At 41.6% G+C, this 17,919-nt stretch overlaps 2 protein-coding genes across 5 annotated transcripts in view; one reads left to right on the top strand and one right to left on the bottom strand.

Annotated features, from left to right (window-relative positions):
• Positions 1-426: 426 nt before the first annotated feature.
• LOC118371800 (natural cytotoxicity triggering receptor 2-like) lies at positions 427-4,701 on the bottom strand. The gene is made up of 4 exons (XM_035757412.2): positions 4,598-4,701; positions 1,272-1,604; positions 870-1,181; positions 427-656 (listed from the first exon to the last, which is right to left on the bottom strand). Exons 1-4 carry the CDS (start codon positions 4,632-4,634, stop codon positions 463-465), a joined length of 876 nt encoding a protein of 291 aa, XP_035613305.1. The 5' UTR covers positions 4,635-4,701; the 3' UTR covers positions 427-462.
• Positions 4,702-6,833: 2,132 nt separating this feature from the next.
• The window catches only part of ptpn22 (protein tyrosine phosphatase non-receptor type 22), a 28,880-nt gene continuing 17,794 nt past the window's right edge, over positions 6,834-17,919 (top strand). For 2 of the 4 annotated variants that reach the window (XM_035757410.2, XM_035757409.2), the window contains exons 1-7: positions 6,835-7,118; positions 12,172-12,280; positions 12,374-12,450; positions 12,551-12,646; positions 14,648-14,686; positions 14,832-14,903; positions 15,751-15,810. In XM_035757410.2, coding sequence (XP_035613303.1) covers positions 7,017-7,118; positions 12,172-12,280; positions 12,374-12,450; positions 12,551-12,646; positions 14,648-14,686; positions 14,832-14,903; positions 15,751-15,810 — 555 coding nt within the window. In that variant the 5' untranslated portion in view covers positions 6,835-7,016. Of the gene's footprint in view, positions 7,119-12,171; positions 12,281-12,373; positions 12,451-12,550; positions 12,647-14,580; positions 14,687-14,831; positions 14,904-15,750; positions 15,811-17,919 lie in introns of those variants that run through there. The other 2 variants (XR_004823086.1, XM_035757411.2) reach the window with 2 other exon arrangements.

Raw genomic sequence — 17,919 nt, 5'->3', positions numbered from 1 at the left:
TGAAGCTCTGGTGAACTCCATGCCCAAGAAGTTTAAGGCAGTGCTAGAAAATGATGGTGGCCACAAAATATTGACACTTTGGGCCCAATTTGGACATTTTCATTTAGGGGTGTACTCACTTTTGTTGCCAGCGGTTTAGACATTAATGGCTGTGTGTTGAGTTATTTTGAGGGGACAGCACATTTACACTGTTATACAAGCTGTACACTCACTACTTTACATTGTAGCAAAGTGTCATTTCTTCAGTGTTGTCACATGAAAAGATATACTCAAATATTGACAAAAATGTGAGGGGTGTACTCACTTTTGTGATATACTGTACATGACATGCTGACAGATTGATCACATCAAAGGAAGTCTAGCTGCACTGGTTCTTCAAGACATGTCACATTATGTTACTGGGTAACAGGCTTCAGCTCAAGGTGTGCTAATGTGGATCTGGTGGAAATAGATACACAGAGGTTACACAGAGGTTACATAGAGGTGACACGGTTCTGACCTACTGTAATGCCAATCCTGGTGTGTTTGATTGATTGTTGAGGACAGGTTGCTGTTGGTTCCAGGTTGATAGGGTTCTTCTGTCAGATGGCCAGTAGAACGCAGAGGTGTGGCTGTGCTTGTCTTCAGTCTGTCACTACAGTCATAGCTTCTCTTGCCTGGTGGTGTTAAAGTACATATGCATAGATTGGAAATAGTTATTATACGTTACTTTACATTTTATTGTAATGAGAAGCTACATGTTTAGGATAAATTAACTTGGGTGTCTACTTAGTATGTAGTTTTGCTGATGTGTTTTAGTTTTAGTTTTGCTGATTTAATTTGTTCCTACTTAATCAACCACATTCAAAAGTATTTTTTTTAGCACTTACCCTCCATAGCAAAACGATAGATGCAGTCCTCCTCAGAGGGCTTCAGAACCTGCACCGAAACCATCCCACTATGCTGGCTGCTCACATCGTTGCTGGCACTGCAGTAGTACTGGCTGTCTTCTTCCAAAATGCCACAGTGTAGGTGCAGGTCTGCTGAGCTCTGAAACTGGATGTCCTGGGGTTGGGTGGATTGGTACCAGGTGTACTGGACACTTGTGCCCTTTGCACTAGCACAGTGCACTGTCACAGGCTGGCCCCAGCAAGTGTCTCCCATTGAACTCAGGGGCCATACCATGGGTTTGGACACTGCCACTGGGAGAGAGAGATGTTATTTGGATAATGCAAAAGAAAAGGGGAAGGGGAAACTTTGTCAGTAAAAGTAAAGAGCAAAAATAATCTTACCAAATGTCACAATTAGATTGATGGAAGTCATGATGTCAGCATGGATTTTATCAATCCCAACCCAGTACACTCCAGTATCCTCTAACTTGAGATCTGTCATGATGATGACCAACCCCTTTCGCTGTGCATCTATGATCTGAGACCTGTGTCTGAGCTCTCTGTTGGTGAGGTGATCCGAGTCCATTAGAATAACACAGGTCGACCTAGACTCCCCACGGCACCAGTACTTCTTACTGAAGAGGTACCGGTTTGTTTGGTACTGGCAGACCAGACTGAATCCACTCCCAACATTGGCCTGGATTACTGTTTTGTCACACTGAAGCTGGACACTTGCTGGGAAAAGAAACACAACAAATAGTTCGATAAATCATTATTGTTGGTCAACAGCCCTTTCAGACCTACAGAATGTCTTTTAAAAGATGTTCTGCAGGTTGAAAATAGCATTTTTTGTGTGCTGATGTACACTGGATAGTATTATGTATGCAGTAAATGGTCATCATCAGTGGGGTAAGAAAATATACTGTGCAGGTACATATCTACTTCATATACAGTATACACAGTACCAGTCCAAAGTTTGGACACATTCAACGGGGTTTCTTTATGTTAGGAATTATATGAATAATGACTAAACAATATCTACATTTTAAATAACTAATGAAACTTATACTCTATTTTAGTATATCTGATTAACAATATTAATTCATGAGGAAGGGATTGTGGAACATGTAACAGGGGGGTAATAAAATAATATAAATACCATTTCAGCCAGGTTGGAGAAGACTGGAAGTGTGGGTTTTTAAGTAAGCAGAAGTGGTCGTTAACCTATGGTTGAACCGACTCAACTTAGCTCTGGGATGTTTAGATAAGGCAGAGTGTGTTTTCTCAGGTTTTCCATTAGCTGGAACTGTCTGCTGAATGGTGACGTCATATTTTGCATATAAACTGTTGTTCGTGGTTACATGGCAGTGCGCTCCGAGAATAAATACTATTATCTCATTTTGATAAGACTTGTCTCTGTCTATTTTATGCAAATAGGAATCATACAAATTCTTATAGACTGTATAATTAATAGGAATTATGAAATTCCAGTGACACTTTATTTTTACTATTTTTATTTTCAAATATATTTTAGATTTTAGATTCTTCAAAGTAGCCACCATTTGCCTTGATGACAATTTTGCACACTCTTGGCATTCTCTCAACCAGCTTCACCTGGAATGCTTTTCCAACAGTCTTGAAGGAGTTCCCACATATGCTGAGCACTTGTTGGCTGCTTTTCCTTCACTCTGCAGTCGAACTCATCACAAACCATCTCAATTGGGTTGAGGTCGGGGGGATTGTGGAGGCCAGGTCATCTGATGCAGCACTTCATCACTATCCTTCTTAGCCCTTACACAGCCTGGAGGTGTATTGGGTCATTGTCCTGTTGAAAATTAAATGATAGTCCCACTAAGCGCAAACCAGATGGGATGACGTATCATTGCTGTGGTAGCCATGCTGGTTAAGTGAGCCTTGAATTGTAAATAAATCACTGACAGTGTCACCAGCAAAGCACCCCCACACCATCACACCTCCTCCATGCTTCACGGTGGGAACTACACATGCAGAGATCATTCGTCCACCTACTCAGCGTCTCACAAAGACACAGCAGTTGGAAACAAAAATCTCAATTAGATCAAAGCACAAATTTCCACCGGTCTAATGTCCATTGCTCGTCCTTCTTTGCCCAAGCAAGTCTCCTCTTATTATTGATGTCCTTTAGTAGTGTTTTTTTGCAGTAATTTGCCCATTAAGGCCTGATTCACGCAGTCTCCTCTGAACAGTTGATGTTGAGATGTGTCTGTTACTTGAACTATGTGAAGCATTAATTTGGGCTGCAATTTCTGAGGCTGGTAACTCTAATGAACTTATCCTCTGCAGCAGAGGTAACTCTGGGTCTTCCATTCCTGTGGCGGTCCTCATGAGAGCCAGTTTCATCATAGCGCTTGATGGTTTTTGCGACTGCACTTGAAGAAACGTTCAAAATTCTTAAAATGTTCCATATTGACTGAACTTCATGTCTTAAACTAATGATGGACTGTCTTTTCTCTTTGCTTATTTGAGCTGTTCTTGCCATAATATGGACTTGGTCTTTTACCATATAGGGCTATCTTCTGCATACCTCCCCTACCTTGTCACAACACAACTGATGGGCTCAAACACATTAAGAAGGAAAGAAATTCCACAAATTAACTATTAACAAGGCACACCTTTAATTTGAAATGCATTCCAGGCGACTATCTCATGAAGCTGGTTGAAAGAATTCCAAGAGTGTGCAAAGCTGTCGACAAGGCAAAGGGTGGCTACTTTGAAGAATCTCAACTATAAAATATATATTTTTTAAATACTTTTTTGGTTATTAAATTATTCCATATATGTTATTTCCTAGTTCTGATGTCTTCACTAGTATTCTACAATGTAGAAAATAGTACAAATAACGAAAAACCCTTGAATGAGTAAGTCAAATCAAATCAAATGTATTTATATAGCCCTTCATACATCAGCTGATATCTCAAAGTGCTGTACAGAAACCCAGCCTAAAACCCCAAACAGCAAGCAATGCAGGTGTAGAAGCAAGTGTGTCCAAACTTTTGACTGGTACTGTATATAATGGCAACCCTGTTGATAATGATAATGTATATGATTGGAAAAAAGGGTGTGAGCGTTAATCAGACCAAGAAAAAAATCAACACAGTTTTGGTTTGATATCATTATGTAGTCACAGACAGGCGTAAGTAGGACAAACTATGCTGAATACAGTTTCAGAGGAATTATACTGTTACTATATGTTCATCCCTGTAAGGGTTGTCGTTGGTGGAAGAAGGATCGGACCAAGGTGCAGCGTTGTAAGTGTTCATGATGATTTTTAATTCAAACTCAGAACACTTAACAGACAATAACAAAGTGAATTTACAAAACCGAAACAGTACCGTGTGGCCAAAACACTCATACGGAAACAAACACCCACAAACCAAAAGTATGATTCTCAATCAGATACAATTAACAACACCTGCCTCTGATTGAGAACCACACTAGGCTGAACACAAAAACCAACATAGAAAAACAAACATAGACTGCCCACCCCAACTCACACCCTGACCATACTAAAACAAAGAATAAAATAAGATAACTATGGTCAGAACGTGACAATTCCTTTGATATCAAAAAATGTTATGTACAATTGTGAGGGCATGAAAACAGGACATTTCTTTCAAACAAACTGGTTGAAAAGGAACTATAACCACGTTGTAATTACTACATTTAAAAGTTGATTAAAATATACTTACTTTCACAGAGCAACAGGAGATAAAGGACCCTCATCATGGTAAGACTAATGTCCTCCACCAGCCGTCTCTATCTCTGAACCTATACAATAGCAATTAAACCTGTGAACGAGGTTATTGTAAGATGAAGTGTCGTTTTGATGATGAGACAGGATGTCACTGAAATGGACTGTGGTTAGTGCGGCATCCTCCTCTGCTAAGAGAGCTTCAGAGGTGTGCAGAGGATGTGAATATACCCTCTATAACGAGATCCAATTGGCATTATTCACCCTGTTCAATTTCACTGATATACAGTATTAGGCTCAGATGAATTTGGTTTTGATTTAATCATCCATAATACATAATCTTATATAATACAACATTAAAATGTATAGGCCTATGCTGCTTCAAGTAGTTATGTGTCGGGGGTGGAGAGTACGACTACTTTGAACCATTCTGCTCCAGGACCATTCAATTATGCAATTTTATAGACCTTCCACTATGTGTCACCCTAGTACATAAAGAAAAGGGGAACCTGTTGATTGGTGATCACTGCCAACATGTGATTCTTTGGTTTTGAATTTTACTTTATTGAGAAAGTAAAATCCAGATTCTGAAAATTAAACCAAATTAATCTGACTTTGGTGATACTTGTGTACTGACTCTCCAGCCTAAATCTCCTCCAAATGACTGTAGTGTAATCATGGCAGCTTCCTCACCGTGCTTCTGTAATGCTGGACAATCAGCTGACTCAGTAGAGTTGAGATAACTGTACCTGTCAGTAGGTAGTTAAACCTCTTCTGTCAGTTGTATCTCCATCAAGTGGCAACACACACAGAGATTACCCATACATATATTACACACACAGAGATTACCCATACATATATTACACACACAGAGATTACCCATACATATATTACACACACAGAGATTACCCATACATATATTACACACACAGAGATTACCCATACATATATTACACACACAGAGATTACCCATACATATATTACACACACAGAGATTACCCATACATATATTACACACACAGAGATTACCCATACATATATTACACACACAGAGATTACCCATACATATATTACACACTCAGAGATTACACACACAGAGATTACCCATACATATATTACACACACAGAGATTACTCATACATATATTACACACTCAGAGATTACACACACAGAGATTACCCATACATATATTACACACACAGAGATTAACCATACATATATTACACACACAGAGATTACCCATACATATATTACACACTCAGAGATTACCCATACATATATTACACACACAGAGATTACCCATACATATATTACACACTCAGAGATTACCCATACATATATTACACACACAGAGATTACCCATACATATATTACACACACAGAGATTACCCATACATATATTACACACTCAGAGATTACACACACAGAGATTACCCATACATATATTACACACACAGAGATTACTCATACATATATTACACACTCAGAGATTACACACACAGAGATTACCCATACATATATTACACACACAGAGATTACCCATACATATATTACACACACAGAGATTACCCATACATATATTACACACTCAGAGATTACCCATACATATATTACACACACAGAGATTACCCATACATATATTACACACTCAGAGATTTCCCACATAGAGATCACACACCCAGAGATTACACACACAGAGATCACACACATAGAGATAGCATACACAGAGATGACACAAACAGAGATGACACACTCAGAGATTACACACAGAGAAATCACACACACAAAGTGATTACACACACAGGTATTACACACACAAGCGTCAACACAGGAGTTGGTCTGACAATAGTCACAACAAGCAGAAGAGAGAAAGTGAATGTACCAAGTAAGTACTTGTACTAATATATTGTTTATAGAAGACATGACACTGTCAATATGAGTACAACTGGTACTGGCCCCCGGACTTAGTTTTGGAAACCCTGCTCTAGGGCTGTTCAAGCATGTGTGTGCACATTTATCTCCCTTTTCCCCCTGTGTTTGTGTCTGTGCCTCTCTCACTGTATCTTTCTTTCTATCTTTCTCTTTCTCTCGCTCTCTCTCTCTCTCTCTTGCGCACACACACACCCCGATGAGGTGCTTCGGAGCCTGGCTGGCTCTAGGACCCAGTGAGAGAGACACAAGGGGGTGTGGTGATATTTTTTTTAACTGACCACAGAACCTTTTAGCTTGCTGCTGCTGCCTCCTTGAACTGACAACAGCTCTGACAGTGCCTTGTGCCTCTCACCAGGCCCCTTGGAACAGAGACACCCCCAGCCACCCAAACCCTGACGGCGGGCCCCTTGTCCATGGTCCCGTGGCCCTCTGTGTCCTGACATGCCAGGCAGCAGCAGTACACGCGTAGCCCCAGCAGCCCAGCCATGGAGCAGCAAGTCTGGATACTGAGGGGCTTCCTGGCTCAAGTGGAGAGCAAGGAGGCTGAGGAGGAGGAAGCGGAGAGTGGCTTCACAGGGGAGTTCTCAGTGAGTTCATCTATTTATTTGATTACTTTTCTCACTGTATAAAAAAGTGGATTTAGTCTTATGAGTTGGCCTGTCCTGTGATGCTGAGTGTTTACAGTTTGTCTAAACATCAAGAGCATGTGAGGGAGTGTATTTGTTTTTATTTGAGCGTGTGTGGACAAAGAGAGAGTGCTGTTGTGATAAGCCTTACTGTTATTCCACTGAGCAGAACTCTGCCAATTTTCCAAGAAGAATTTCACAAATGAACACCATGTTCAGAGACATACTATTTCTGTTATGCTGTTTCTGTGTGGGTTGTTCCTGTATGGGTTGTTTCTTTCTGTATGGGTTGTTCCTGTATGGGTTGTTCCTGTATGGGTTGTTTCTGTATGGGTTGTTTCTGTATGGGTTGTTCCTGTATGGGTTGTTCCTGTATGGGTTGTTTCTGTATGGGTTGTTTCTGTGTGAGTTGTTCCTGTGTGGGTTGTTTCTGTGTGGGTTGTTTCTCTATGGGTTTTTCCTGTAGGGGTGGTTTCTGTATGAGTGGTTTTTGTATGGGTGGTTCCTGCAGGGGTTGTTTCTGTATGAGTGGTTTTTGTATGGGTTGTTCCTGTATGGGTTGTTTCTGTATGGGTTGTTTCTGTATGGGTTGTTCCTGTATGGATAGTTCCTGTATGGGTTGTTTCTGTATGGGTTGTTTCTGTGTGGGTTGTTTCTCTATGGGTTGTTCCTGTAGGGGTGGTTTCTGTATGAGTGGTTTTTGTATGGGTTGTTCCTGTATGGATTGTTCCTGTATGGGTTGTTTCTGTATGGCTTGTTTCTGTATGGGTTGTTTCTGTATGGGTTGTTTCTGTGTGAGTTGTTCCTGTATGGGTTGTTTCTGTGTGGGTTGTTTCTCTATGGGTTGTTCCTGTAGGGGTGGTTTCTGTATGAGTGGTTTTTGTATGGGTGGTTCCTGCAGGGGTTGTTTCTGTATGGGTTGTTTCTGTATGAGTGGTTTTTGTATGGGTTGTTCCTGTATGGATTGTTCCTGTATGGGTTGTTTCTGCATGGGTTGTTTCTGTATGGGTTGTTCCTGTATGGATTGTTCCTGTATGGGTTGTTTCTGTATGGGTTGTTTCTGTATGGGTTGTTCCTGTATGGGTTGTTTCTGTATGGGTTGTTTCTGTATGGGTTGTTTCTGTATGGGTTGTTTATGTGTGAGTTGTTCCTGTGTGGGTTGTTTCTGTGTGGGTTGTTTCTCTAGGGGTTGTTCCTGTATGGGTGGTTTCTGTATGAGTGGTTTTTGTATGGGTGGTTCCTGCAGGGGTTGTTCCTGTATGGGTTGTTTCTGTATGGGTTGTTTCTGTGTGGGTTGTTTCTGTGTGAGTTGTTCCTGTGTGGGTTGTTTCTGTGTGGGTTGTTTCTCTGTGGGTTGTTCCTGTAGGGATGGTTTCTGTATGGGTGGTTTCTGTATAGGATGTTTCTGTATGTATGTTTCAGTCCCCAACTACTGCTTATAAGCTTCCTCTTATTGCACTGCTGCCTGTTTCTGAAGGCCCCCATACAAGTAAGATGACCGACAGGCAAATTTGATGTTACAGATGCAGAACCCCCCGCCTCACCACCCTGTACGCACATACACACACACACACACATTTACACACACATATACACACATAAACACAAACACATATACACACACATATACACACACACATACACACATAAACACACACACATATACACATACACACATAAACACACACACATATACACACACATATACATACACACATGCACATTGTGTGGCTGAAGGGCGGTGGGTGCCAGGTGGGTTGAATAAAGAGAAGCAATACCTTAAAAAATCCATAAATGTAATTATTGTGCAGTTTATATAGTCTACATTGAGGTTTTTCTTTCATTATTTTAGGCTATCTGGTATAACTGCATAAGCCTAAACGTTAGGGTTTAACTGTAGCCAACACGCGCCAAATAGCCTACACAGCCAATCGCCAAACAAAGCTTCTGGGAAGGGCAGAAGAAGTTAACGTCAATCCGCGGAGGCAAAAAGGACATTGTCGATGTTTAATTCAATAAGACACAAGCTGCAAAAGGAGAGTTGAAAATAAAGAGAAGGGAGGACCAGAAAATAAATGTTTAGTAAAGATTTGGGGAAGTGGTAAAAGAGGAAGATAATAGTGCTGGCTATGTTATGTGTGATGATTGTGAGGCTCTATACAAATTCAACAGTCACATGACGGGACTTCAAATAGGCCTATAATATGTCAGGGGACTTGTAGCCTACTGTTTAGATGTGTTAAATGGAAACTGAAATTTGGACATTGACTAACCAGAATAACATACTGTTTTGGCAAACTCCAAGACCTCTGATAATACTAGTCCCGTGCAAATAGAAATCCCTATGTTTTGAGAGAAATGTCGGAGTTTGACAGGTGTTGCTCGTGGTTTGAGCAAGAAAACAACTAATTACATAAGCTGAAAGATGTACTGCGCATAGGCTATACAGTGCATTCATAAAGTATTCAGACCCCTTGACTTTTTCCACATTTTGTTACGTTAAAGCCTTATTCTAAAATGTATTAAAGAAAATGTTCCCCTCATAAATCTAAACACAATACTCCATAATGACGAAGTGAAAACAGGTTTTTAGACATTTTTGCAAACGTATTAAAAATAAAAACAGAAATACCTTATTTACATAAGTATTTATACCCTTTGCTATGAGACTCGAAATTCAGCTCAGGTGCCTGTGGTAAATTCAATTGATTGGACATGATTTGGAAAGGCACACACCTGTCTATATAAGGTCCCACAGTTGACAGTGCATGTCAGAGCAAAAACCAAGCCATGAGGTTGAAATAATTATCCGTAGAGTTCCGAAACAGGATTGTGCTGATGCACAGATCTGGGGAAGGGTACCAAGAACACAGTGGCCTCCATCATTCTTAAATGGAAGGAGTTTGGAACTACCAAGACTCTTCCTAGTGCTGGCCGCCCGGCCAAACTGAGCAATCGGTGGAGAAGGACCTTGGTCAGGCAGGTGAAAAAGAACCTGATGGTCACTCTGACAGAGCTCTATCGTTCCTCTGTGGAGATGGGAGAACCTTCCAGAAAGACAACCGTCTCTGCAGCACTCCACCAATCAGGCCTTTACGGTAGAGTGGCTAGACGGAAGCCACTCCTCAGTAAAAGGCACATGACAGCCCGCTTGGAGTTTGCCAAAAGGCACCTAAAGGTGTCAGAATCATGCTGTGTGGATGTTTTTCAGTGGCAGGAACAGGGAGACAAGTCAGGCTTGAGGGAAAGATGAATGGAACAAAGTACAGAGAGATCCTTGATGAAACCTGCTCCAGAGCTCTCAGGACCTCAGCCTGGGGTGAAGGTTCACCTTCTAACAGGACAATGACCCTAAGCACACAGCCAAGACAATGCAGGAGTGGCTTCAGGACAAGTCTCTGAATAAGTGGCCCAGCCAGAGCCCGGACTTGAAACCGATCTCTGGAGAGGCGTGAAAATAGCTGTGCAGCGATGCTCCCCATCCAGCTTGAAAGGATCTGCAGAGAAGAATGGGAGAAACTCCCCAAATAAAGGTGTGCCAAGCTTGTAGCGTCGTACCCAAGAAGACTCGAGGATGTAATCGCTGCCAAAGGTGCTTCAACAAAGTACTGAGTGAGGGGTCTGATTACTTATGTAAACGTGATATATTTTTTTTCACAAGGTTTGTGTGTAGATTGTTGAGGGGAATAAACAATTGAATACATTTTAGAATAAGGCTGTAACGTAACAAAATGTTTAAAAATGAAAGGGGTCTGGATACTTTCCGAATGCACTGTATATGAAGGGCCTATACGTATCGACTTTCACAGTGAATGTTTTTTAAAACTTTTTGTGGGATTGAACTGAACATCGCCAAATGCATCATGAAAAAATATTGCACCTCTGGAATAACGGACATTCTGGGGTAATAAATACATAACCAACGTTCTCTAGTAATACTAGTCCTGTGCAAATATGGCTACAGCCTTAATATTAACTCCTACAGATTTAAGCATTTATTGCAATGAAATTATACACCAAATGTAGGCTAAATTTGGACCTGGGAACAGGAGTGGAGAAAGTTATTTATTTATTTCTGCATCTTCAGAGAATGCTATGCTCAGTTAGATACCATCTATAGAGGTGCTGTCTTTGTCATGAAAGCTGATAGTATTTCAACCACATAAAATATGCATCGAACTGAAATCTTATCAGAAACAGATTTTGTGGTTTTCACAGCTTTCTTTTTCCTTACAACTGGTCAAACTGATGTCATTTGGACATTTTGCTTCATTGTATTTTCTCCCCAGTCCCTAAACATCTTTGCACCGTGAAAGATGACAGAGAAAACTTCAAAGATGTCAACTAGATTGAAGTGTTCATTCTATCGATCTATTACAGTATTCTTTCTGTTGAGTAAGGGTTTATTTATTTTTCTAGGGCAACATGTAATGACAAAAGAGAAGCTACATGTATCTAATTATAGTCAAGTTGACTAACAAATAGCCAACCAAAATTGGGAAATTATAAGCAGAAACATATCTAAATCAGGCAACACCTATTAAGCAATCGTTCTGCAGTCTTTGACTGTAGCCTATAGCCCATTTTATTTATTTCCGGCACTGTATGTTTCCAGTAATCTAATCATCTAAGTCTGAGCCATGCCAGAACTGACGTTAAGCTTTGGCAGTGGTGTGGTGTCACAGTGTTACCCACCGAGTGTACAGTACATGGGTGTGATTATAACACAGACTCTACACTCAGAAACAAAGGTGCTATCTAGAATCTAAAACTGAATCCATAGGAGAACCCTTTGAAGAGTTACTAGACTCAGACATAGGAACTGTGACACCTGCAATCTCATTGGCTGTATGGCTACTTACTTCCAATTCCCCAGAGGAACAAGGTGTTTAGACACCCTTCCATTTAGCCAGACCGGTCTGGGTGATAGACTGAGATAACCACTTCCCTCCTGCACCTGCAAATATATGCCTAGTATTTTCTTTTCTATTTTCCTCACTTCTCACTGTTGCAGAGGCTCAAACGCCAGTCCACCAAGTACCGCACTGACAAAACCTACCCCACCAAAGTAGCGGAGAAGCAGGAGAACGTGAAGAAGAACCGATACAAGGACATTGTTCCCTGTAAGTCAGCTTTTACAGTTACAGTCTAATGTAGTGGTCGAAGTGGTATATTTATGCAGTCCTCACTACAATACTGTCATCATCTCACCTCAGTTGACCACAGCAGAGTGAAGCTGTCCCTTACCACCTCTAAGAATGACAATGACTACATCAATGCCAGCTTCATCAAGGTAGGGTGGCGAGACTTGATCTTGGTATAATAGAAGACACAATAGAAGAGTATCTGCAGTAGAGTCCCAGGGTGTGTGACCATATGCTCTGTAACCCCAGGGAGTGTCAGGGGCCAGGGCCTACATTGCCACTCAGGGCCCTCTGCCCCACACCGTGCTGGACTTCTGGAGGATGCTCTGGGAGTACAACATAGAGGTACCACTCTGTCTGCCTGTCACTCTCTGTGTGTATGTCTCACTCACTCACTCACTCACTCACTCACTCACTCACTCACTCACTCACTCACTCACTCACTCACTCACTCACTCACTCACTCACTCACTCAGTCTGTCTGTCTGTCTGTCTGTCTGTCTGTCTGTCTGTCTGTCTGTCTGTCTGTCTGTCTGTCTGTCTGTCTGTCTGTCTGTCTGTCTGTCTGTCTGTCTGTCTGTCTGTCTGTCTGTCTGTCTCTCTCTCTCTCTCTCTCTCTCTCTCTCTCTCTCTCTCTCTCTCTCTCTCTCTCTCTCTCCTTCCCCCTCTCTCTACTCACTCACTCACTCACTCACCACCTCTCTCTCCTGTCTCTCTCTCTCTCTCTCTCTCTCTCTCTCTCTCTCTCTCTCTCTCTCTCTCTCTGTCTCTCTCTCTCTCTCTCTCTCTCTCTCTCTCTCTCTCTCTCTCTCTCTCTCTCTCTCTCTCTCTGTCTCTCTCTCTCTCTCTCTCTCTCTCTCTCTCTCTCTCTCTCTCTCTCTCTGTCTCTCTCTCTCTCTCTCTCTCTCTCTCTCTCTCTCTCTCTCTCTCTCTCTCTCTCTCTCTCTCTGTCTCTCTCTCTCTCTCTCTCTCCTCTCTCTCTCTCTCTCTCTACCACCACTCACTCACCACCACTCCTCACCACCACCACCACCACCACCACCACCACCACCACCTCTCTCTCTCTCTCTCTCTCTCTCTCTCTCTCTCTCTCTCTCTCTGTCTCTCTCTCTCTCTCTCTCTGTCTCTCTCTCTCTCTCTCTCTCTCTCTCTCTCTCTCTCTCTCTCTCTCTGTCTCTCTCTCTCTCTCTCTCTCTCTCTCTCTCTCTCTCTCTCTCTCTCTCTCTCTCTCTCTCTCTCTCTCTCTCTGTCTCTCCTCTCTCTCTCTCTCTCTCTCTCTGTCTCTCTCTCTCTCTCTCTCTCTCTCTCTCTCTCTCTCTCTCTCTCTCTCTGTCTCTCTCTCTCTCCTCTCTCTCTCTCTCTCTCTCTCTCTCTACCACCACCACCACCACTCACCACTCACTCACTCACTCACCACTCACTCACTCACCACTCACTCACCACTCACCACTCACTCACCACTCACTCACTCACTCACTCACCACTCACTCACTCACTCAGTCTGTCTGTCTGTCTGTCTGTCTGTCTGTCTGTCTGTCTGTCTGTCTGTCTGTCTGTCTGTCTGTCTGTCTGTCTGTCTGTCTGTCTGTCTGTCTGTCTGTCTGTCTGTCTGTCTGTCTGTCTGTCTGTCTGTCTGTCTGTCTGTCTCTCTCTGTCTCTCTCTCTCTCTCTCTCTCTGTCTCTCTGTCTCTCTCTCTCTCTCTCTCTCTCTCTCTCTCTCTCTCTCTCTCTCTCTCTCTCTCTCTCTCTCTCTCTCTCTCTCTCTCTCTCTCTCTCTCTCTCTCTCTCTCTCTCTCTCTCTCTCTCTCTCTCTCTCTCTCTGGTTGTTCCATGACATTTCAGCAAGCCATGATACCCACCATCTCAGATTGTTCTGAAATTGTTTCTGTAATTAAACAGATAGGATAAGCATTCTCGAAACATTATGTTGGTGAAATATAAATTGATATCTGAAAAATTAAGCTAACACATTTTAATTCATATGATTAATATATTATTCAATACTTATAGTATAAAACATCCAATTTGGACCAAACCTTTTTCTAACAATGAGTAAGACATGAGTAAGACATCCACTGACCCCCCATACCTCACGCCAATCCCCCCCCAACAACGATTAAATATATTTGATTTTTGTTGTTGATGATTAGATATATTATCAGTTCTCTATGCTTGAGAAGTAGTATTGAACTGTGGCTATGAGTATTGTTTGATCATCCACGATTTCAGAACAATCTGAGATGGTGGGTGTTGAAATCCTATTTTCCATGCTTTTTGAGGTAGAACAACCCCCTGTCATTCTCTCTCTGGTGATGTTGCACTGATGGGGATCTTGTCTTCTATCAGGTCATAGTGATGGCTTGCAGGGAGTATGAGATGGGCAGGGTAAGTCACTCTCTATGCTCATATTTACTATATTATTATACTGCATTTCATAGTCATAGACTGTGGTAAATATTAGGTCAGTGTTGTAGCCTGTTGCACATTGAAGACAGATTGTTTGTAATGTGACCCACTTACTCTTTTGTAGAAAAAGTGTGAGCGCTACTGGCCGGAGAAACAAGAGGAGCCATTTGTTTGTGACCCATTTACTATTTACTGCGTGAGTAGTAGGCTACTTCTTCCCTCTCTCTGACCACTTCCTGCTTTGGTTGGTTCTCTTGTCCTCTCGCAAGACAACCGGCCTCCGGAAGTCGGCCCCTCTGGTCGCCCCTCTCCTTGTTCGTTCGGTGATCGAAGTCACCGGCTTTCTAGCCATCACCGCTCCATTTTTCATGTATCCATTTGTTTTGTCTTGTTCCCTGCACACCTGGTTTTCATTCCCCAATCACACTACATGTATTTATTCCTCTGTTCCCCATCATGTCTTTGTGTGAGATTGTTTCGTGTTACGTGTCTATGTTGACGTGCTTTACTGGTATGCGTTTATTCCGTGTTTTATTTCACGAGGTATGTTATTGTGTTTATACAGTATTATTGTGATTGTTTGCGCGTTGGCACTTTTGCATTGGCTGGAGGTTTTGACGCAGTGGCGTGCGTCTGTTGGTTTCTCCTGCCTCAATAAAGTGTGCGCCTGTTCACAACTCTCTGCTCTCCTGCACCTGACTCCGCTCCCAGTACCCACGCCATTGACACCATAACTATGTTATCAACACTACAATTAGTAGTAGTCATGAATGGTAGATGAATACAACCTTATTGAAAAGCCAGATACAAAAAGATACAGGCATATGTGCTTAGTACTTGATGATGTGCTTAGTACTTTTTCCTTTTGGGATTCTAATTTATAGGGTTCTGCTCAAATATGCCTGAAATATGCATACACATTAATAATCCCTCATGTGTGATGTACATATAGTAAACTAATGTTATTCCCAAATTAGAAAGAAAAGCGTCTGCAGGTGTGTGAAAAGAATGCTAAACTGCCAACTCTGTGTGTTTGTGTACAGGACTCAGAGGAAAGTAAAGGGGACTATGTGAGCAGAAACTTGAGGGTGACCTACCGTAATGTAAGAACTGTTTATACCCTTATTATAAACTGAGATGGAGTGATAATTAGAAACAGTCATGTGAAGAATCTGCAAACAAGACATACAGTTCCTTCGGAAAGTATTCCGACTCCTTGACATTTTCCATATTTTGTTACGTTACAGCCTTATTTACAACCTTATTCTAAGTGGATTACATTTATTTTTATCTCAGCAATCTACACACAATAGCCCATAATGACAAAGTGAAAAAAGGTTGTTAGACATTTTGCAAATTTATTAAAAGTAAAAACCAGAAACACCTCATTTATTCAGTATTCAGACCCTTTGCTATGAGACTTGAAGTTGAGCTCAGGTGCATCCTGTTTCCATTGATCATCCTTGAGATGTTTCTGTGACTTGATTGGAGTCCAGCTGTGGTCAATTCATTTGATTGGACATGATTTGTAAAGCCACACACCAGTATATATAAGGTCCCACAGTTGACAAAGCATGTCAGAGAAAAAACCAAGCCATGAGGTCTGTGTTTTGAGAAAAATGATTTTGACAGGTTTTTGATTTAGATTTTGACAAAACAATAACTGATTTGATGAATTGAAATAAGTGCTCTGCATAAACGATACATGAAGGGCCTACATTTGTCAACTTTCACAGTTAATGCTTCTGTTTATATGTGTTCTGTGAATGATCTGAACATCGCCAAATGCATCATAAAAAAATATTGCACCTCTGGAATAATGGACATTCTGGGGTAATAAATACATAACCAACGTTCTCTAGTAATACTAGTCATGTGCAAATATGGCTACAGCGTTAATATTAACTCCTACAGATTTAAGCATTTATTGCAATGAAATTATACACCAAATGTAGGCAAAATGTTGACTTGGGAACAGGAGTGAAGAAATAGATTTCTGTCTTTCTGAATCTTGAGAGAATGCAATGCTCAGTTAGATACCATCTGTAAAGGTGCCGTCATCATCATGAAAGCATCGTAAAAGCTGAAAGTATTTGAACCACATCGAAGCCGAACTGAAATCTTATCAGAAACACGTTGGGTGTTTCTTTTTCCTGACAACCAGAAAATCCTCCCCGTTTTTTATTGATGTATTGTATTTTCTCCTCAGTCTCTAAACGTCTGCGAAAGATGACAGAGTAAACTTCACTGGTGTCAACTCGATTGCAGCATCTATCTAATTATTGTCAAGTTGACAAAAAAATGGACTATCAAAATGTCGGAAACTATAAGCAGAAACATATCTAAATCAGTTCTGCCAAAAAATCTTTCTGCAGTCTTTGACTGTAGCCTATTGCGCATTTTCTATATTTGCGGGTTAGGGTTGGGTGTGGGCCTCAGATTTTCACTTTATCACATGTAGTTGGGCGGTTGTAGCAGATGGGTTATTAGTGTGGCACCACTTTCACACACACACGCACGCACGCACGCACGCACGCACGCACGCACACACACACACACACACACACACACACACACACACACACACACACACACACACACACACACACACACACACAAAAGTAGCCACCATCAATGAGAGCAGGTATTAATGCCCTGGGTTGGTGACGGTCTAGCCCATTTAGACTCACGTGTATCCTGCCACTCACTCACCCACTCACTCACTCACTCACTCACTCACTCACTCACTCACAACCAACACTGTTTGAGACCCCCCATCGAAATCCATCTTTGTTTAAGTTAGAGATATCTGCTTTTTTGCATGGGCTACATCTCAATCCATCACATCCGCTGATGTCGGCCTTCCACATCGCGGTGGAAGGTGGCAAAACTACAGCGGTGTTACTCAGACCAGGAGACAATCCTGAAAATCTGTCTTCTCATAAAAACTGTAGCGTCTGACCGGTTTGGGTGTTCTCCTTTTTGCTCTACAGTAAAAAAAATATATTATTCTGCACTTTCTTATATCAATCAAATGTATTTTAATCAATCAAATGTATTCATAAAGCCCTTCTTACATCAGCTGTACTGAAACCCAGCCTAAAATCCCAAACAGCAAGCAATGCAGGTGTAGAAAAACTCCCTAGAAAGGCTGGAACCTAGGAAGAACCTAGAGAGGAACTCTCTAGAGACAGCAGGAGTGGTAGAGATAC

This window comes from Oncorhynchus keta, chromosome 28 (genome assembly GCF_023373465.1).
Source record: "Oncorhynchus keta strain PuntledgeMale-10-30-2019 chromosome 28, Oket_V2, whole genome shotgun sequence".
In the NCBI taxonomy this organism is placed as follows: Eukaryota; Metazoa; Chordata; class Actinopteri; order Salmoniformes; family Salmonidae; genus Oncorhynchus; species Oncorhynchus keta.
Note: the sequence above shows the minus strand (reverse complement) of the source record. Positions and strands in the feature narration are given on the sequence as shown.